Source organism: Salvelinus fontinalis, chromosome 32, assembly GCF_029448725.1.
Source record: "Salvelinus fontinalis isolate EN_2023a chromosome 32, ASM2944872v1, whole genome shotgun sequence".
NCBI lineage: Eukaryota > Metazoa > Chordata > Actinopteri > Salmoniformes > Salmonidae > Salvelinus > Salvelinus fontinalis.
Window position 1 is genome coordinate 22,915,450 of NC_074696.1, and position 22,926 is coordinate 22,938,375.

General features: G+C 45.2%; 1 protein-coding gene across 1 annotated transcript in view; it reads left to right on the plus strand.

The window, feature by feature from the left end:
* Positions 1-22,714, plus strand: part of LOC129830938 (unconventional myosin-Ig-like) — a gene marked incomplete in the record, with an annotated part of 78,394 nt that extends 55,680 nt beyond the window's left edge. The window contains 1 exon segment of the mRNA XM_055893792.1: positions 22,012-22,714. Within this exon segment, the coding sequence (XP_055749767.1) occupies positions 22,012-22,174 (163 nt within the window).
* Between the last annotated feature and the right edge of the window lie 212 nt (positions 22,715-22,926).

Consider the following 22,926-nt stretch of genomic DNA (forward strand, 5'->3'; position numbering starts at 1 on the left):
CGCGCTTAGTCCAGTGAAGTTCCTTGATGGCCATCTTGGTGTCTGCTTGAGGGATAATGTACACAGCTGTGACTATAACTGACGAGAATTCTCTTGGTAGGTAAAATGGCCGGCACTTGATTGTAATGAATTCTCGATCGGGTAAGCAGAAGGACTTGAGTTCCTGTATGTTGTTATATTTACACCATGAGTCGTTAATGATAAAGCATACACCCCTGCCCTTTCTTTTCCCAGAGAGATGTTTATCTCTGTCGGCGTGATGCATGGAGAAGCCCAGTGGCTGAAGCGATTCCGACAACATATCCCGAGAGAGCCATGTTTCCGTGAAACAGAGAATTTTACAATCTCTGATGTCTCTCTGGAAGACAACCCTTGCACAAATTTTGTCTACCTTGATGTTGAGAAACTGGATATTGGCTAGTAGTATACTCGGCAGCAGTGTGCGATGTGCACATCTACGGAGCCTGGCCAGGTGGCCGCTTCGTCTGCCCCTTCTGCTTTGTTTTGGGTCGACTACTGGAATTAGATCCATTGTCCTGGGTGGTGGTCCGAACAGAGGATCCGCTTCGGGAAAGTCATATTCCTGGTCGTAATGTTGGTAAGTTGACCTTGCTCTTATATCCAATAGTTCTTTCCGGCTGTATATAATTAGGCTTAAGATTTCCTGGTGTAACAATGTAAGAAATAATAGATAAAAAACAAAGTTCTGCATAGTTTCCTAAGAACTCGAAGCGAGGCGACCATCTCTGTCAGCGCCATGCTCAAAAGTCTGACCAGAAGGCCGCTCCGTCTACCTCTCCTGCGGCAACATTGTTTTTGGTCAGCCTCTGGAAACAGTTTGAACGCCTTGGGTGGTTCGATAAAAGGATCCGCTTCGGGAAAGTCGTGGTGCTGGTAAGTTGACATCGCTCTGATATCCAATAGTTCTTCCCGGCTGTATGTACTTTTTTTGCTTACTACATGATTCCATATGTGTCATGTCATAGTTTTGATGCCTTCAATATTATTCTACAATGTAGAAAATTATAAAAATAAAGAAAATCGCTTGAATGAGTCATTTTTGACTTGTACTGTATTCAGATTCATGACATTCATCACTGCCATATTTAAATGTGATTCAGTCATCGTCAGACTGATTGGAAATTCCCAGGCAGCCAACCAGGCAGTGTTCACACGTAATAAGATGTATTACCAAGCTAAATTATCTTTCTGGACACGCAGACCATTTTGCTTATTTTAACCTAAAAAAGGCTTGATACAAGACCATATCTTGATGCATTTTCTGGGAAACTCAAAACAAGTAAATGCAATTTTTTGGGTAGGGAAATCAACTCAAACCAACTTATTTTTACTTTATTATCTCAATAAAAGAAAACAAATCTAGGTAAGATGTTTATTTTTTGCAGTGCAGGCCAGAGTCAGCCTGTCTGTTATGTGTCTCACCACTAAGCCTAGTGTCCTACTGCAGGCTGTAGCTAACAGCACCCATCCTAAATTGATTGGTTTCCTAAATCTTAATCCCCAAATCCAGTCATACTGACTTACTTAAAAACACCAAAGACCATACTCCCACTTATGTTAATTGTACTACACACTTTTCAGTTCAAACCTCTGAATCGACATTCACACTGTCCAAATATAATGAGGAATAACAAATTCCTCATGTGCAGTCGGACATGCTTTCTCACTCATGTCAATCGTATTATGTCTATTACGTCACATATACTGTAGATATGGCACAGGTCTGTGTGAGATACAGGATATTACATCACATATACTGTAGATATGGCACAGGTCTGTGTGAGATACAGGATATTACATCACATATACTGTAGATATGGCACAGGTCTGTGCGGGATAGAGGATATTACATCACATATACTCTAGATGTGGCACAGGTCTGTGTGGAATACAGGACCAGTCTTGTCTGTGCAGCAGACTGCCATCTCATTAATGTAGTGGTGGTATGTCTTGTGTCCAGGCATTTTCTCACAGGACAGATAGATAGACTAGACCCCCTAGGGAGAGGCTTATAGGACACCAGGCAGCCGGGTGGCAACCGTACCAGGCTGTGTTTTGGGGTATTTTTTGAAGCGTGTGTGTGTGTCTGTGTGTTTGCATGTGGGACAGCGTGTGTGTTTTAATGACAGAGCAGCATCCTAGACTCCTGGACTTTATGTCTGGGTCTGGTGTGTGTGTGTGTGTGTTTTGGTCTGTGTTTGTGTTGGGGGAGTCAGTCAGTCAGTCTGTGTCAGAGGGGTTCCTACAGCAGCTGTGTGTCTTTGGCTGCTGATCGGAGCGGCTGGCGTCAGATAGTTAGTGGCGGCCATTGAGAAAGGCTAATCACTGTGCCGGCCTGTCTGCCTGCGTGGCCCCCATGTGCCTTTGTGCCGCCATCTGGAGGTTGTGACCCCCACAGGCTCTCATCAAAAGAGAGACTTGGAGACTTAGAGTCGGGTGGTCGGGGGATAGTGGGATTGGGGGGTTGCCGACCACAGAAGTGTGTGTGAGGGGGTGAGTGTGTAAGCATGAACGAGGGGGAGGAGGAGAATGGCAGATGACAATACACACACGTTATTTTTCCTCTCTCTTTTTCCTCACTCTTTTTCCCCAGGAAGTCAGTCCCAAGACCACAGTAGTCATGCCCCAGTCAGGCCTGTTCTCACATGTAGTCTGGTTTGGTCTGGGAGGGAGAGTGAGAGTGAGAGAGTGAGTCAATGGAGCGATTGTGGTACCAGTCTGTTTCCCTCTGCCCCGAGCCAAACACTGATGCCTATTACGTACTGATGAGTATTTGGAGCCTCATGGAGTAGGTGTGTATGTGTATTGGGGGGGTTAGACCCCTTATGGGCCATCTGCTGAGACAGCTGGGTGTGTGTGATAGGGCAGGGGCTGAGGGCTGGAGATTTAGGGTTTGGTCAGCCCCTTATCTGAAAGATTGGGGAGGGGATATTCCTTTACAACCCCCTTTTCTCTTCCTACCCTGCCCCCCTCTTCCCCCCTCCACTCTCCCCTTCTAACCACCCACCCCACTCTCTTCCTCCCCCTCTTCCCTTCTTCCCTCACCCCCTCTTCTCCCTCCCTCATTTTTACCTTATGTGACCCTGGTCAAGGTCAGTGTGATGTCAGTAGGAGAGATCACAGACCTAAATGGTCTCCACTCTTTTCTAAACTTGACTCGCTTTTTAGGTTGTGAAAGGCGTCATCCTATCCTGAAATAGCCTGCTCTTCCTCCTCCTCTTCCTCCTGCTCTACCCTTCTCCCTCAGTGCCTGTCCTCGATACGCTTGTTTCAGCGTTAAGAGAGGCGAGCCACGGCCCTACCTCTCTCTCTCTCATTCTCTTCCTCTTCCCCTTTTTATCTCTTCCCCTCTCTCTCTCTTTCAATCTCTCTCCCCCCCCCTCTCTCGCTCTCTCTCTCTCTCTCTCTCTCTCTCTCTCTCTCTCTCTCTCTCTCTCTTCCTCTCTCTCTCTTCCTCTCTACCTCTTCCTCTCTCTCTCTCACTTCCTCTCTCTCTCTCTCTCTCTCTCTCTCTCTCTCTCTCTCTCTCACTTCTTCTCTCTCTCTCTACCTCCATCTCTTTATCTTCCCCCCTCTTTCTCTCTACCTATCTCTCTCCCACTCTCTCTCGCTGTCTTCCTCTTCCTCTACCTCTCTCTTTGTCTCCATTTCTCTTTCTCTCACTTTCTCACCTTTCTCTCTCGCTCTCACCCTCCCCCTCTCTTTCGCTCTCTCCCACTCTCTCACCTCTCTCTCTCTCTCTTACGCTCCCACTCTTTCTCACTCTCTCCCGGCCATGGCTGACTGTTTGTCCTATTTAGGAAAAGTCCTATTTTGGAGGAGTCATTTCTAAAATCTAAAAGGGAGTCAAGAACTATTTGCTTTGTGCCTATTCTGAATGGAGAAGACTCGTAGGCTTATATACATTTGAGATTCCAAAGTTGTGGTCATTAGAGGGAGGTTGGTCAATGGAACTGATATAACCTTGGTGTAATAGTTTGAAGAACTAAAAAGAATAGTTTAAACTGAGAAATGCAGGCATGCATATGCAGAGAGAAGGGAAACATAGAGAGAGAGAGCTCGAGAGCTCTGCCATCTCTTGCATGACAATGTTTTCACATGTTCACATTAAACCCATCAAAGAGCTACATCTCACAAAGACAGTCTGACTGCACTGCAGCAGCAGCTACCAGAAAGCTACCATGGCCCTGTTCATTCCTGGTAGGCTTTCTGTTTGACAACAGAGGCCTCTATCTCACGGTCTGCTTTACAAATGGCACCCTATTTCCTATATAGTGCACTACTTTTGACCTCTACCCATAGGCACTTTGTAGGGAATAGGGTGCCATTTGGGACAGTGGCACAATCTACTACATTTACAGAGTCAGCTATTAACCCATGAAACTGAGAGCAGTGCAGCATCAAAATACCTCTTTGTGGATGCCTTGTTTTGGAATCATCAACTGAAATACCATGATGAAACACAATTGTGACAGATTGATAGGCAGTTAGTTTTCTAACTCTATTATGATAGATTAATATGAATTATGGACTTAGTTATATCTTAAGATGGAGGGGGTTGTAAGATGACGCCGGAGAAGCTGGCAGACATTTTACGTGCCCCCAGCCGATTGTGTTTTTTGTTAGTTTATTTGCGTTGTTACTTATTTTGTACATAATGCTGCCGCTACTGTCTCTTATGACCGAAAATAACATCTAGACATCAGGACTGCGATTACTCACCACGGACTAGCATAATCCTCTTTTTCCTTTAACGACTCTGACAAGCCCGACGCGAAGGATACACTGCTTCCATTGGAACAGGCCCCGATCACGTGAAGGGAAAGAGGGGCCGCGTGATCTGCGTGAAGGGAAAGAGGGGCCGAAGATCAGGCTGCCTTCTGAGAATTCGGAGGCGGTCGAATAAACCCCTACTTCCCTCCATTCTGCTAGCAAACGTACAATCTTTGGACAATAAAATCGATAAGTTACGCGGAAGATTAAACTACCAACGGGACATTAAAAACTGTAACATCTTATGCTTCACGGAGTCATGGCTGAACGACGACAACATCAACACACAGCTGGCTGGTTATATGATGTACCGGCAGGATAGAACAGCGGCTTCTGGTAAAATAAGAGGCGGCAGTCTATGTATTTTTGTAAACAACAGCTGGTTCACGATATCTAAGGAAGTCTCACGCTATTGCTCGCCTGAGGTAGAGTATCTCATGATAAGCTGTAGACCACACTACCTACCGAGAGAGATTTCATCTGTATTCTTTGTAGCTGTTTACATACCACCACAGTCAGAGGCTGGCACTAAGACAGCATTTTCCGCCAAGAGCAAACAAGAAAACGTATACAAAGCTCTCCCTTGCCCTCCATTTGGCAAAGCTGACCCCAATTCTATCATCCTGATTCCTGCTTACAAGAAAAAATTAAAGCAAGAAGCACCAGTGACTAGATCAATAAAAAAGTGGTAAGAGGCAGCAGATGCTAAGCTACTGGACTGTTTTGCACGCACAGATTGGAATATATTCCGGGATTCCTCCGATGGCATTGATAGATAGATCCAAGATGGCGTAGCAGTCAGACGTCCTTTGTCCTCGTCCTCGTCTTATGTATATATATTTTATATATTTTTATTCGCATATCTTTTATATATATTTTTTCTTATTTTTTCTTCTTAAAAACTCAACTTCAAAACACTCTCCTGCAACCCACCTCACCAAATGTGGTGGGATCTGTTTTTTTTCCTCAAAAGTATTATTCACCTCGTATCCGAAATCTACAACAGAAGCTAGCCAGAAGTTAGCCAGCTCACTAGCTAACGTTAGTAGTTCAGCTAACCACAGCTAGCGCTCATCAGCTATCCTTTAGCTCGGAAAACTATTGCCAGTTTTGTACAACGCGACTCAGACCAGAGCATACCAGACCTATTTTCTCTCCATATCCCCGGATTTTTACCGCAAGCCCTGGACATTTACACCTGGATCTTGCAGCTAACTAGCTGCTATCCGAGTGACTATTGGCTAACATCAATTCCGGAGCAAACACCAATTATCCCGGAGCTAGCCAGCTGAAGAGTTCCATCAGCCACTCCTGGGCTACAATCACCTATCCGGACCCGTTTTACTGCCGATGCGGAGCCCCACCGGGCCTTCACGACTGGGATACCGACGTTATCTGCCCGAGGGAGTTATTCAACTGGCCCCTCCATCGCGACGTAACCTGAACGTCCATCTGCTAACTGCGGCCCGCTAATTGTTAGCTGTCTTGAGCATATCGGCTGCTATCTGAACAGGTCTATCGAACAATCTTCTTAGGCCACTATAACTATTTTGACAATTGGATTGGTCCCCTCTACCACACGGAACCCCACTAATCTACCGACGGAAATGCACGGCGTGGCTAAAAACAGACCTCCATCTTCTACTAGCTTGCTACCCATGACTAGCTGTCTGAATCACGAAGCTAGCACCAGTTAGCAAACACAATTCTACAATTCACAACCTCTCTTTCGCCATCGCCATCCGGCTTGGATTCTCTGTCGACACGACCACGTCTGGTCTGCAGACGAATACCCCATCCGCTGTGCCCTCAACCGGCCTCCGTCTGAGCAGACCCCCTCCGTCTGAGCAGACCACCCCCCGGGATACTAACTTTATAAGGCCGCTGGCTAGCTTAGTGGAGGCCTCCCGGCTCCATCTACGGCTGCCCCCTGGACACTATGATCACTTGGCTACATAGCTGATGCCTGCTTGACTGTCCATTAATTCACGGTACTCCATTCCGTTTATTTGTGTTTTATCTGTCGGCTCTGTGCTTTAACTCAGGATCTGTGTGTAGTTAATCCGACCCTCTCTGCCTAGTCGTCGCCATTTTTACCTGCTGTTGCTGTGTTAGCTGACTAGCTGCTGTTATCTCACCTGTTGTTTTAGCTAGCTCTCCCAATCAAGACCTGCAATCACTTTATGCCTTATTGTATGTCTCTCTCAAATATCAATATGCCTTGCATACTGTTGTTCAGGCTAGTTATCATTGTTTTGGTTTGCAATGGACCCCGTAGTTCCACTCTCCGTACCTCTGATACCTCCTTTGTCCCACCCCCCACACATGCGGTGACCTCACCCATTGAGACCAGCATGTCCAGAGATACAACCTCTCTTATCATCACCCAGTGCCTGGGCTTGCCTCCGCTGTACCCGTGCCCCACCATACCCTGGTCTGCACATTATGCCCAGAATCTATTCTACCACGCCCATAAATCTGCTCCTTTTATTCCTTGTCCCCAACGCTCTAGGCGACCAGTTTTGATAGCCTTTAGCCGCACCCTCATCCTACTACTCCTCTGTTCCTCGGGTGATGTGGAGGTAAACCCAGGCCCTGCATGTCCCCAGTCACCCTCATTTGTTGACTTCTGTGATCGTAAAAGCCTTGGCCTCATGCATGTCAACATCAGAAGCCTCCTCCCTAAGTTTGCCTTACTCACCGCTTTAGCACACTCTGCCAACCCTGATGTCCTTGCCGTGTCCGAATCCTGGCTTAGGAAGGCCACCAAAAATTCTGAGATTTCCATACCCAGCTATAACACTTTCCGTCAAGATAGAACTGCCAAAGGGGGAGGAGTTGCAATATACTGCAGAGATAGCCTGCAAAGTTCTGTCATACTTTCCAGGTCTATGCCCAAACAGTTCGAACTTCTAATTTTAAAAATGTATCTCTCCAGAAATAAGTCTCTCACTGTTGCCGCCTGCTACCGACCCCCCTCAGCTCCCAGCTGTGCCCTGGACACCATCTGTGAATTGATCGCTCCCCATCTAGCTTCAGAGTTTGTTCTGTTAGGTGACCTAAACTGGGATATGCTTAACACCCCGGCAGTCCTACAATCTAAGCTTGATGCCCTCAATCTCACACAAATCATCAAGGAACCCACCAGGTACAACCCTAAATCCGTAAACATGGGCACCCTAATAGACATTATCCTGACCAACTTGCCCTCCAAATACACCTCTGCTGTCTTCAATCAAGATCTCAGCGATCACTGCCTCATTGCCTGTATCCGCCACGGGTCCGCGGCCAAACGACCACCCCTCATCACTGTCAAACGCTCCCTAAAACACTTCTGTGAGCAGGCCTTTCTAATCGACCTGGCCCGAGTACCCTGGAAGGATATTGACCTCATCCCGTCAGTTGAGGATGCCTGGTCATTCTTTAAAAGTTACTTCCTCACCATATTAGACAAGCATGCTCCGTTCAAAAAATGCAGAACCAAGAACAGATATAGCCCTTGGTTCACTCCAGACCTGACTGCCCTCGACCAGCACAAAAACATCCTGTGGCGAACTGCAATAGCATCGAAGAGCCCCCGCGATATGCAACTGTTCAGGGAAGTCAGGAACCAATACACGCAGTCAGTCAGGAAAGCAAAGGCCAGCTTTTTCAAGCAGAAATTTGCATCCTGTAGCTCTAACTCCAAAAAGTTCTGGGATACTGTAAAGTCCATGGAAAACAAGAGCACCTCCTCCCAGCTGCCCACTGCACTGAGGCTGGGTAACACGGTCACCACTGATAAGTCCGTGATAATCGAAAACTTCAACAAACATTTCTCAATGGCTGGCCATGCCTTCCTCCTGGTGACTCCAACCTTGGCCAACAGCCCCGCCCCCCCCCCCGCTGCTACTCGCCCAAGCCTCCCCAGCTTCTCCTTTACCCATATCCAGATAGCAGATGTTCTGAAAGAGCTGGAAAACCTGGACCCATACAAATCAGCTGGGCTTGACAATCTGGACCCCCTATTTCTGAAACTGTCCGCCGCCATTGTCGCACCCCCTATTACCAGCCTGTTCAACCTCTCCTTCGTATCATCTGAGATCCCCAAGGATTGGAAAGCTGCCGCGGTCATCCCCCTCTTCAAAGGGGGAGACACCCTGGACCCAAACTGTTACAGACCTATATCCATCCTGCCCTGCCTATCTAAGGTCTTCGAAAGCCAAGTCAACAAACAGATCACTGACCATCTCGAATCCCACCGTACCTTCTCCGCTGTGCAATCCGGTTTCCGAGCCGGTCACGGGTGCACCTCAGCCACGCTCAAGGTACTAAACGATGTCATAACCGCCATCGATAAAAGACATTACTGTGCAGCCGTCTTCATCGACCTGGCCAAGGCTTTCGACTCTGTCAATCACCATATTCTTATCGGCAGACTCAGTAGCCTCGGTTTTTCTAATGACTGCCTTGCCTGGTTCACCAACTACTTTGCAGACAGAGTTCAGTGTGTCAAATCGGAGGGCATGTTGTCCGGTCCTCTGGCAGTCTCTATGGGGGTACCACAGGGTTCAATTCTCGAGCCGACTCTTTTCTCTGTATACATCAATGATGTTGCTCTTGCTGCGGGCGATTCCCTGATCCACCTCTACGCAGACGACACCATTCTGTATACTTCTGGCCCTTCCTTGGACACTGTGCTATCTAACCTCCAAACGAGCTTCAATGCCATACAACACTCCTTCCGTGGCCTCCAACTGCTCTTAAACGCTAATAAAACCAAATGCATGCTTTTCAACCGTTCGCTGCCTGCACCCGCACGCCCGACTAGCATCACCACCCTGGACGGTTCCGACCTAGAATATGTGGACATCTATAAGTACCTAGGTGTCTGGCTAGACTGCAAACTCTCCTTCCAGACTCATATCAAACATCTCCAATCCAAAATCAAATCTAGAGTCGGCTTTCTATTCCGCAACAAAGCCTCCTTCACTCACGCCGCCAAACTTACCCTAGTAAAACTGACTATCCTACCGATCCTCGACTTCGGCGATGTCATCTACAAAATAGCTTCCAATACTCTACTCAGCAAACTGGATGCAGTTTTTCACAATGCCATCCGTTTTGTTACTAAAGCACCTTATACGACCCACCACTGCGACCTGTATGCCCTAGTCGGCTGGCCCTCGCTACATGTTCGTCGTCAGACCCACTGGCTCCAGGTCATCTACAAGGCTATGCTAGGTAAAGTGCCGCCTTATCTCAGTTCACTGGTCACGATGGCTACACCCACTCGTAGCACGCGCTCCAGCAGGTGTATCTCACTGATCATCCGTAAAGCCAAAACCTCATTTGGACGCCTTTCCTTCCAGTTCTCTGCTGCCTGCGACTGGAACGAATTGCAAAAATCTCTGAAATTGGAGACTTTTATCTCACTCAACAACTTTAAAAATCTGCTATCCGAGCAGCTAACCGATCGCTGCAGCTGTACATAGTCCATCTGTAAACTACCCACCCAATTTACCTACCTCACCCCCCATACTGCTTGTATTTATTTACTTTTCTGCTCTTTTGCACACCAGTATCTCTTCTTGCACATGATCATCTGATGATTTATCACTCCAGTGTTAATCTGCTAAATTGTAATTACTCGATTTATTGCCTACCTCATGCCTTTTGCACACATTGTATATAGATTCTCTTTTTTTTCTACCATGTTATTGACTTGTTTATTGTTTACTCCATGTGTAACTCTGTGTTGTTGTCTGTTCACACTGCTATGCTTTATCTTGGCCAGGTCGCAGTTGCAAATGAGAACTTGCTCTCAACTAGCCTACCTGGTTAAATAAAGGTGAAATAAAAAAATTAAATAAATAAATTGAGGAGTACACCACATCAGTCATTGGCTTCACCCAATTGGAAAATGAATGCACACCCAATTGGAAAATGAATGCACACATGACTGTGAGTTTCTTTGGATAAAAGCTTCTGCTAAGTGGCATATCTTATATTATTATGAACATAGGTTAAAGGTCATATTCCTTCAATTAATTTTAATCCATGATTGCACAACATGGTGTTTCTGCTCTTCATGAGTGAGTTGTTTTTTTCCTTAGAATACATCCTCCAATGTACCTGGTAGCAGCAAACCTAATAGGTATAAACGTATACATATTACACTAGATGAACGTAGGCTAAGGGATGTATTCCTTCAATTTCATTTGAGTCCTTGATCACTAAACATGTGGTGTTTCTGAAATACTGAATAAAAATATAAACGCAACATGCGTTCACTAACAGGGTTGTAAACAAATTTGTGCACGCAATTTGAGAGAAATAATATTTTTGTGCGTATGGAACATTTCTGGGATTTGTTTTTGTCACCTCATGAAAAATGGGACCAACACTTTACATGTTGCGTTTATATTTTTGTTCAGTGTATATTAGTACATATTAGATTATATAAACTTATATAAACTCAAATCATTTGAATCCGTGCTCACACGACGTGGTGTTTTTGCTGTTTTTGCCTACGTCAGTCATTGTTTTTCTCCTCAGAATACATCCTCCAATATACCTGGTAGCAGCACTTAGGTATAAACATACACTTAGAAAAAAGGGTTCCAAAAGGGTTCTTCTGCTGTCCCCATAGGATAACACTTTTTGGTTGCAGGGAGAATTATTTTAGGTTCCATGTAGAACCCTCTGGGGAAAGGGTTCTTCATGGAACACAATGGGGTTCTACCTGGAACCAAAAGGGTTCTCCTATGGCGACAGCCGAAAAAACATTTTAGGTTGTAGATAGCACCTTTTTTTCTAAGAGTGTATACATAATATACTATATGAGTGTAGATTAAGGGTCATATTCGCTCTATTCAATTTGAGTCCATGTTCATGTTTGTGCTGTATCCTATGTGGTTGTGTACCAAATGGCATCCTATTCCCTAAACAGTGCACTACTTTTGGGTGCCATTTGGGATGCAATCCGTGAGTCATTGTTTTTCTCACAGAATACCCCCTGGTGAGCCTTAAGATGCAGGGGGCAGCTGGCTGAGATGGTCCTGTGTTGGTGGTGATGGTGATGTTGATCACAATGACGACAATGCTAAATCAAGGCAGCCTGGTCCTTAATGTCAAAACAAGCTCCCCTGCCCATCCCCTACCCAGACCACTTGATTTCAGTCCATGTTCGCACAACATGTGGTGTTTTTGCTGTACATCCATACATATTAGTATATGTTAGTACATATTAGTACATATTAGAGTATATGGGAATAGGTTAAGGTGGCAGCTGGTTGAGATGGGCCTATGGTGGTGATGATGAGGGTGATGTTGATGATGATGATGACAATGCTCAATCAGTGTGCAGTTGGTTGTTAAGTAGTCTGGCGAATGGCCATCCATATTTCAACAAAGAAATTAACTAATTAACTTAATTTCTTAATTAACTCAGGAACCACACCTGTATGTAAGCACCTGCTTTCAATATACTGTCTATCCCTCATTTTCTCAAGTGTTTATTTATAGCCCCCTGGCCTATCCTCTGCCCAGCCTAGCACCCATAGACCCAAATAGCCTCTTCCTCCCGTCCCCACCCCCTCCGTACAGGACGCAGATGCTGCTGTTGCCCAGGGATTGTTGCCAGGCAGCTGAGGAGGAAGTGCTCATTTAGGGCTTTGGGGCTGTGGGGATTGAATGGGGACTTACTCAACAGGAGTTGAGATTGTGTCAGAGCTCTCTGCTGAGACTGGGACTGCATCCCAAATGGTACCCTATTACTTTCATAGTGTAGTGCACTACCTATTGGGCACTATATATAGGGAAGTTAGGCACTATATAGGGAATAAGGTACCAATTAGGATGCAGATTGTGACTGAGGTACCACAGTGTGAATAAGTTGTTTTACCACTGTGGTAGAGTAGTGTGAATAAGTTGTTTTACCACTGTGGTAGAGTAGTGTGAATAAGTTGTTTTACCACTGTGGTAGAGTAGTGTGAATAAGTTGTTTTACCACTGTGGTAGAGTAGTGTGAATAAGTTGTTTTACCACTGTGGTAGAGTAGTGTGAATAAGTTGTTTTACCACTGTGGTAGAGTAGTGTGAATAAGTTGTTTTACCACTGTGGTAGAGTAGTGTGAATAAGTTGTTTTACCACTGTGGTAGAGTAGTGTGAATAAGTTGTTTTACCACTGTGGTAGAGTAGTGTGAATAAGTTGTTTTACCACTGTGGTAGAGTAGTGTGAACTAGATGCTGTGCCTCTGAGTGTTAAATATGTTCTAGTCTACACAGTGAGCATGTTTCTCACCAGTGGAAGTGAATCTCTGAAGAGCAAGTATATTGTACAGCAGTGGAGGCTGCAGAGGGGAGGACGGCTCATAATAATGTCTTGAATGGAGCAAATGGAATGGCATCAAACACATGGATACCATGTGTTTGATGTATTTGATACCATTCCACTATTCCACTCCAACCATTACCACGAGCCCATCCTCCAAATGAAGGTGCCACCAACCTCCTGTATAGTACAAGTAACTGCCAAATAAAAAAAAACACCAACATAAAGTGTCTTAATAGGGCGTTGGGCCACCACGAGCCCCCAGAACATATTCAATGCGCCTAGGCATAGATAATGGGCAAATGGCCATTTTTATACATGAACCTAAGCATTATAGGATGTTAATTTCTTAATTAACTCAGGAACCACACCTGTATGGAAGCACCTGCTTTCAATATACTTTGTATCCCTCATTTTCTCAAGTGTTTATTTTGACAGTTACCTGTAGTTTCAGTTCCATGAGATAAATATACAGTACGAGTCAAAAGTTTGGACACACCTACTCATTCAAGGGTTTTTCTATATTTTCTACATATTTTTTCTACATTGTAGAATAATAGTGAAGACATCAAAACTATTAAATAACACATGGAATCATGTAGTAACAAAAAAAGGGTTAAACAAATCTAAATATATTTTATATTTGAAATTCTTCAAAGTAGCCACCCTTTGCCTTGATGACAGCTTTGCACACTCTTGGCATTCTCTCAATCAGCTTCACCTGGAGTGCTTTTCCAACAGTCTTGAAGGAGTTCCCACATATGCTGAGCCCTTGTTGGCTGCTTTTCCTTCACTCTGCCACCCAACTCATCCCAAACCATCTCAATTGGGTTGAGGTTGGGTGATTGTGGAGGCCAGGTCATCTGATGCAGCACTCCATCACTCTCCTTCTTGGTCAAATAGCCCTTACACAGCCTGGAGTTGTGTCACCAGCAAATCACCCCCACACCATCACCCCTCCTCCATGCTTCACAGTGGGAACCACATATGGGGAGATAATCCTTTTACCTACTCTGCGTCTCACAAAGACACGGCGGTTGGAGCCAGAAATCTTGAATTTGGACGCATCAGACCAATAGACAGATTTCCACTGGTCTAATGTACATTCCTCATGTTTCTTGGCCCAAGCAAGTCTATTCTTATTATTTGTGTCCTTTAGTAGTGGTTTCTTTGCAGCAATTCAACCATGAAGGCCTGATTCACACAGTCTCATCCGAACAGTTGATGTTGAGATGTGTCTGTTACTTGAACTCTGTGAAGCATTTATTTTGGCTGCAATTTCTGAGGCTGGTAACACTAATGAACTTATCCTCTGCAGCAGAGGTAACTCTGGGTCTTCCTTTCCTGTGGCGGTCCTCATGAGAGCCAGTTTCATCAAGCACTTGATGATTTTTACGACTGCACTTGAAGAAACTTTCGAAGTTCTTGAATTCTTCCACATTGACTGACCTTCATTTGTTGAAGTAATGATTTCGCTTTGCTTATTTGAGCTGTTCTTGCCAGAATATGGACTTGATTTTTACCAAATAGGACTATCTACTGTATACCACCCCTACCTTGTCACAACAGAACTGATTGTCTCAAACAATTCCACAGATTAACTTTTAACAAGGCACACCTGTTAATTGAAATGCATTCCAGGTGACAACCTCATGAAGAGGGTTGAGAGAATGCCAAGAATGTGCAAAGCTGTCATCAAGGCAAAGGGTGGCTACTTAGAAGAATCTACAATATATTATGATTTGTTAAAGTTTTTTTGTTACTACATGATTCCATATGTGTTTTTTAATAGTTTTGATGTCTTCACTATTATTCTACAATGTAGAAAATAGTAAAATAAAGAAAAACCCTGGAATGAGTAGGTGTGTCCAAACCTTTGACTGGTACTGTACATCATAAATACATGATAAACTGAGCAGTCTGAGTCTTTAGTAGTCCGGTAAACTACCATCATTCGTCTTTCGAATGCTCAGGGGACAGACGTCTATTCCTCTCCAGAAACTATCCATCCATGTCATCTTTATCCTTCTTAAAATTACTCCTTTATTTCCTCTTCTATCACTCTCTCCATCAATGTCTCTCCTGGTGGGATACTGTAGCTGGCTAGGTAGAGGGCCTGACACCTCCACAGTCAGTTTCCTCTCTCTCTTTCACTATTTCTCTCTTTCACTCTGTTGACCAACAGATGTCCTATCTGATCCCCTCCTGAAGGGCCAATTATACCTGCCTGGATGGATGGAGGGAGAGAGGGATGAGGGGAGAGTGAGTGAATGGACAGAGGGAGGCAGGGATAAGAGAAGAGAGAGTGAGGGGAGGGAGAGAGGGATGAGGGGAAAATGTTAGTTTAGTGAGTTAAAAGAAGGTTAAGGAAAAGCATACCTTTCTTTGGGATAAGTTTAAAAAAAATATTTTTCCAACCATTCAACCACAATGCAACATACTTCTTCATATATGGCATACTTTTAACACCCCATGCACACACTGCTATAAACAGCCTACATGCCGTGGCTATCTTCACAAACAGATGCAGTGGTAAACCAAGTGCTATTGAGGTGCTATGAGTGAGATGTGCTAAGTATGCTTTATGCTGTTACAGAGAAAGCACTGGCTAGCAGTGATTACAGAGACAGTTGTGTGTGCAGCGTGGATGTATGCAGTGTTCTGTGTCCCAAATGGCCCACTATTCCCTATGTAGTGCACTACTTTTGACCTGAGCCCTATGGGCCCTGGTCAAAAGCAATGCACTATATAGGGAATAGGGTGCCAGAGCAGCTGTAGTGACTCAGTGAGCCGCAGACAGCCATTGTGTCCCTTGGCAGTAAGCTGTATCTTCAGGCTCCGGTAGTGTGATCATCATCAGGCTGTTCTGTGGTCAGTGGTATTATTCGGAGAAGCAGTCATCACAGCTGCAGCCCAGACACTGTATGTATACAGTGTCTCAGAGTTGGAGTGCTGATCTAGGATCAGCTTTGCCTTTTATATCATAATGAATAAGATTACATGGACAGGGGGAACGCAATCCTAGATCAGCACTCCTACTCTCAGATGCTTTATGAATGTGTACTGAGCCTCCACGGAACAGGCAGTTAACTGCTTGGGACCCATTGATTGTGAGTCAGAGAGTCAGTGTGAATGGCAGTGTTGCTTACATTGGAAATCAGGAAAAGGTGTATGAGAATATGTGAACCAAAGGAATGGGAACTTTATTCTCAAAGCATAGCTTTGTTAGCTTGGTCCTAGATCTAGTTGTGCTGTCTTGTCTTTGGCAAGACTGCACAAACAGATCTGGGACCAATCTACATTGTTAACCTGCAGATAGCTTTATATGATGCGTCATACTCGTGTGCTACTTTGTTAAATTATATTAAGTTACCTACTCAGCCTACTTGCTCATTAAAGTTGCACTGGTTAGTTATATAAATACTTTGGCATGAAATACTTTATGATTTCCGTAGATGTCTCTTGGCTGTCAGTGAGATTATGTAATGTCTTAGAAAATGTTGAAGAAAGGCTTGGTTTTGGGGCTACACTGATAATAATGTCCTGGGTTGGACAGCTTGTGTACAAACACACACACACACACACACACACACACACACACACACACACACACACACACACACACACACACACACACACACACACACACACACACACACACACACACACACACACACACACACACACACACCAAACACACTCCCCCATCATAAACATGTTTTATTTGCAGTGACACATATTTCCTGGCAGGGACGTTGTACAGGCCTCAGTGTTGATGATTTGATTTCTACACAATGGGATCTAGTGCTGGTACCTCTGGTGCCACACACGCACACGCACACGCACACACACACACACACACACACACACACACACACACACACAGACACAGACACAGACACAGACACAGACACAGACACAGACACAGACACAGTCTAGCAGCAGCATCACTAACACAGTAACTGAGTGTGGCAGGAGGCACAGCAGAGGCAATGTCTTACAGCACATACACCCAGCCACAGCCCAGCACAAAATGGTCTCATAATTCTCCATAATGGAGACACAGGAGGCATATATTCACATTGGATTATTACACTCCAACACTATAGAGGAGATGACAGGGGAAAGAGGGAGGATGAGGAGAGGGAGGTGGGGAAGGAGGAATAGGAGGAAGGAAAAGGCGAAGGAAGGAGGTGGGTGGGTGGAGGCGGTCCTCAGGCCCCCTAACCTGCAGGGTTACTTCCCAAATGGCACCCTATTCCTTACATAGTGATCAGAGCCATATGGGTTATTGTCAAAAGTAGTGCACTAAATAGGGAATAGAGTGCCATTTGGAACACAGCCCAGGAGTTGCTGCTGCTGCGCCCCAGTTCTGTCAGCGGTCGTTTCCAGGAGAATGAATAATTCGGCTACAGCATCAGGAGGCCTCATTGGCACATCTCCCTGTTTATGAACCAGAGCAGTGAGACAAACCAGGTTGAAAACACCAGGCCTGTGCCTGAAATGGAACCATTTTCCCTATGTAGTGCAAAGAGTATATGTTTTTTTGTTTTTACTTTTTCTCCCCTATTTCATGATATCCAATTTGTAGTTACAGTCTTATCCCATCACTGCAACCCCTGTACAGACTCAGGAGAGGCGAAGGTTGAGAGCCATGGGTCCTCTGAAGCAAGACACAGCCTGGGATCGAACCCAGGTCTGTAATGACACCTCAAACATTGCGATGCAGTGCCTTAGACCAATGCGGCCCTCGGGAGGCCGTAGTGTACTACTTTTGATCAGGGCACTATGCGGATAGTGCACTACATTGGAAATAGGGTCACTGGTCAAAGGTAGTGCGCTATAAAGAGAATAGTATGCTATTTCAGACGCAATCCAGGTCTGTCTCATGGAGAAATCTGGACCATCTCAATCAATCCCACCACAGCCCTTTAGGCTTCACACATACACTATATATACAAAAGTTTGTGGACAGCCCTTCAAATTAGTGGATTAGACTATTTCAGCCACACCCATTAGTGACAGATGTAAAAGATCGATCACATAGCCATGCAATCTCCATAGACAAACAATGGCAGTAGAATGGCCTTACTGAAGGGCTCAGTGACACCAACATAGGATGCCACCTTTCCATCAAGTTAGTTTGTAAAATGTCTGCCCTGCTAGAGCTGCCCCAGTCAACTGTAAGTGCTGTTATTGTGTAGTGGAAACGTCTAGGAGCAACAATGGCTCAGCCGCGAAGTGGTAGACCACACAAGCTCACAGAACGGGATCAAGCGCGTAGCGTGTATAAATCGCTTCTACTCAGCCGCAACACTCACTACAGAGTTTCAAACTGCCTTTCAAACTGCCTCAAGAGCTGTTCATCGGGAGCTTCATGAAATGGGTTTCCATGGCCGAGCAGCCACACACAAGCCTAAGATCACCATGCACAATGCCAAGCGTCGGCTGGAGTGGTGTAAAGCTCACTGCCATGGGACTCTGGAGCAGTGGAAACGTGTGATGAATCACCATTTGGCAGTCCGACGGACAAATCTGGGTTTGGCGGATGCAAGGAGAATGCTACCTGCCCAAATGCATAGTGCCAACTGTAAAGTTTGGTGGAGGAGGAATAATGGTCTGGGGCTGTTTTTCATGGTCCAGCTAGGCCCCTTAGTTCCAGTGAAGGAAAATCTTAACACTACAGCATACAATGACATACTAGATGATTCTGTGTTTCCAACTTTGTGGCAACAGTTTGGGGCAGGCCCTTTCTTGTTTCAGCATGACAATGTCCCCGTACACAAAGCAAGGTCCATACAGAAATGTTTTTGTGAGATCGGTGTGGAAGAACTTGACTGGCCTGCACAGAGCTCTGACCTCAACCCCATCGAACACCTTTGTGATGAATTGGAACGCCGAATGCGAGCCAGGCCTATTTGCCTAAAATCAGTGCCTGACCTCACCAATTACCTTGTGGCTGAATGGAAGCAAGTCCCCACAGCAATGTTCCAACATCTAGTGGAAAGGCCTCCCAGAAGAGTGGAGACTGTTATAGGAGCAAAGGGGGGACCAACTCCAAATTAATTCCCATGATTTTGGAATGAGATGTTCGACAAGCAGGTGTCCACATACTTTTGGTCATGTAGTGTAGATTCCCCCCTCTACTACACTGCAGTACCACAACCCAGCCATATAAATAGATAGGTAGACCTGGCTTGGGCTGTGTCTGAAATGGCAGCCTATTCCCTCATCTCATTCTAGCCCAGCCATAGTGGTCAAGTCTCTCTGTCATAGCCCATGGCTTAGTGTGAAGTTCAAAGAGCCTTACCCTGGTGTCGGTTTACACTGGGCCATTCCTCTGGACAGTTGGTCAATCAATCTCTGCTGAAATCAGTATTGCACGCAAATCATCAAAACCCAGGGAAGCTAGGAAGTCAGTGGGGTAATGGGTCGCAGGGCCGGGCGGGTGTGTCTCTGGGAGGGGGACAGCTGGTGGAAACGGGTGGAAGGGGGAGAAGAGGAAGAGGGAGGAAGAGGGGGTTTGGGGTTTACGTGACTTTGGGCACTGGGGACTATGGGACTGGGGTCACACCTGTTAGAGTGGCTTATTGATGGACGCCATGCAGCTTTGTGAAACAAGGGTGCTGGAACTGGAAGGAAACCTTGAATTAAGCTTTAGCACAGTACACAAGCACTGTATACAGGTTCAGATACAATAACAATACACACACACACACACACACACACACACACACACACACACACACACACACACAGGCACACACACACACACACACACACACACACACACACACACACACACACACACACAGGCACACAGATAGTTACTTTCCTGCTATACTAGAGAGAACTGCATCATCAATTCAAACTGAGACAAATGCAAGTACTGCCCTTTCAAACCATTTCCCCCCCCACAATAAAAAGCCTGTGCTCCCAGAAGAACAACACACAAGAAGCTCCTTAACCAGCCGAGATATAGAGCAGTTTAACAATGCACTGTGCACCCATCCAATCCCATAGCATAGACAGATAGATAAGGCTCTCTGTGTATTAGGCCATGTGCTGGTCCTGTGTGTTAACTAGAGAGTCAGTGTGGTGCAGAAGTCCAGCCAGGCTGGAGGATCCCCCTGGTCAGACAGAAGTTGTGTCCCAAATGGCACCCTATTCCCTATATAGTGCAATACATTTGCAATACATTTGACCAGGGCCATAAGGTGCACTGTGTAGGAAATGGGGTGCCATTTGGCATGGAAACAGAGACTGTAGTATGGCCTTCGGGAACAGATCATCTTCAGCTGACAGTGCAGTGGTCAAAGCCCTTCTTCCCCCTCTCATCCCCCCCCCCCCCCCCTCTCCCCCCTCCCCCTGGCAGCTGTCAGCTCAAGGATAGGGTGTGTGACACCACAGCACCTGCACACAGGATACTAGATAGATGAGAGGAGAGGATGGCAGTCAGTCAGTCAAACCCCTCTGAGAGCCAGTGTAGAGTTTTCAATTAGATAAGGACTATTACCTTTTATAAACTGGGTGGTTCGAGCCCTGAATGCTGATTGGCTGACAGCTGTGGTATATCAAACTGTGTACCACGGGTATGACAAAACATTTATTTTTACTGCTCTAATTACGTTGGTCACAAGTTTATAATAGCAATAAGGCACCTCTGGGGTTTGTGGTATATAGCCAATATACCACGGCTAAGGGCTGTATCCAGGCGCTCTGCTTTGCGTCATGCATTAGAACAGCCCTTAGCCGTGGTATATTGGCCGTATACCACACCCCCTCGTGCTTTATTGCTTAAGAATAACTAATGGACACACTATTGGTGCTGTGTTTACTGTCCTTTACTGACATGTTGGAATACCAATTAAAACATGTCATATGGAGCTGATGAGAGGTGTAATATAACTTTGGTCAGGAAGGTGACCAGGAACTTGATGGTCACTCTGTCAGAGCTCCAGAGTTCCTCTGTGGAGATGGGAGAACTTTCCAGAAGGACAACCATCTCTGCAGCACTACACCAATCAGGCCTTTATGGTAGAGTTGCCAGACGGAAGCCACTCAGTGAAAGGCACATAACAGCCCCCTTGGAGTTTGCCAAAAGGCACCTAAAGGACTGTCAGACCATGAGAAACAAGATTCTCTGGTCTGATGAAACCAAGATTGAACTCTTTGGCCTGAATGCCAAGCGTCACGTTTGGAGGAAACCTGGCACCATCCCTACGGTGAAACATGGTGGTGAGATCCGTGATGAAGAGAGATCCGTGATCCGTGAAAACCTGCTCTAGAGAACTCATGACCATACACTGGGGTGAAGGTTCACCTTCCAACAGGACAATGACCCAAAGCACACAGCCAAGACAACACAGGTGTGGCTTCGGGACAAGTCTCTGAATGTCCTTGAGTGGCCCAGCCAGAGCTCAGACTTGAACCCGATCGAACATCTCTGGAGAGACCTGAAAATAGCTTTGCAGCGATGCTCCACATCCAACCTGACAGAGCTTGAGAGGATCTGCAGAGAAGAATGGGAGAAACTCACCAAATACAGGTGTGCCAAGCTTGTAGCGTCATACCCAAGAAGACTCTACGCTGTAATCACTGCCAAAGGTGCTTCAACAAAGTACTGAGTAAAGGGTCTGAATACTTATGTAGATGTGATATTTCAAATTTGCTAACATTTCAACAACAAAAAACACTATGGGGTATTGCGTGTAGATTGATGAGGGAAATAAACTATTTAATACATTTTAGAATAAGACTGTAAAGTAACAAAATGTGGAAAATGTAATGTGGTCTGAATACTTTCCGATGATACTATTTATTTGATCTTGTTTTGTAGATAATGATCAGTGAGTTAACAGTCAGTGTGTCTGTATGTTTGTGCGTGTGTGTGTGTGTTTCAGAGTGAGGAACACCCCGCTACCAGTGAAGGTTTGCTGCTCGGCCATCCAGCTGCACATGCGAGGCAAGCCCAAGAGTGTAACCCTGGAGACCAAGGCCGGCCAGGCCCACGCAGACTTCCGTAAGAACCGCGACGGTTTCACCCTCCTGATCCCCTCCAACTGAGACAGTCACCACCAGCTACCCCAGGCACATTCTAATCTGGACCTCAAAGCCTGCTGATTTTCATGTTCTTGGAAAAGGAGCTTCAATCTTATTGGTTGAAAATGTAAAACCAATGCACTGATGGTTGGAGTTGGAACTACTCATTATGGCAGGGACTCACACTGGCCATGGGATGTTTTTGTCATATTATGTATGCTAAAGATGCTCACATGTATAACATTTAACTTTAAAAACATATTTTTTATAAGATTTCATGTTTTTGCACTTTTCAGGGAATTAACAGATATATAGGCAAGAGACTGAAATGCAAACAAGAATAGCAATATTTGACATACATTTTTTCAGCCTAACTTAGCTTAGCTACAGTGTTTTTATACTGTATATTCAGCAGAGAAGACAGCTATTTTACTGCCTTTGAGAAATGGGAATACTCCTTTAAAGTGCATCATCTCAACACGCTGCCTTGAAAGGGCAGACCATGAGATTAATAGCAACAATGAAAAAGCAAATAAATAATTTATTAAAATGTATTTTATCGCAGTATGTGTAGATGTTTTTACCCTACCAAAAAAGTACATAAAATATGTTTATATTATATTATTCATACTATTTATTTTCATTTGATATATTATTCATATTATTATATTTTTATATTATGGGCCAATTTTCTGGACCCAGATTAAGTCCATTGAACAGTCTTATTCTGGGTTAGAGATACTAACCCTATACACTGTAATGTAATTTAGAGCATA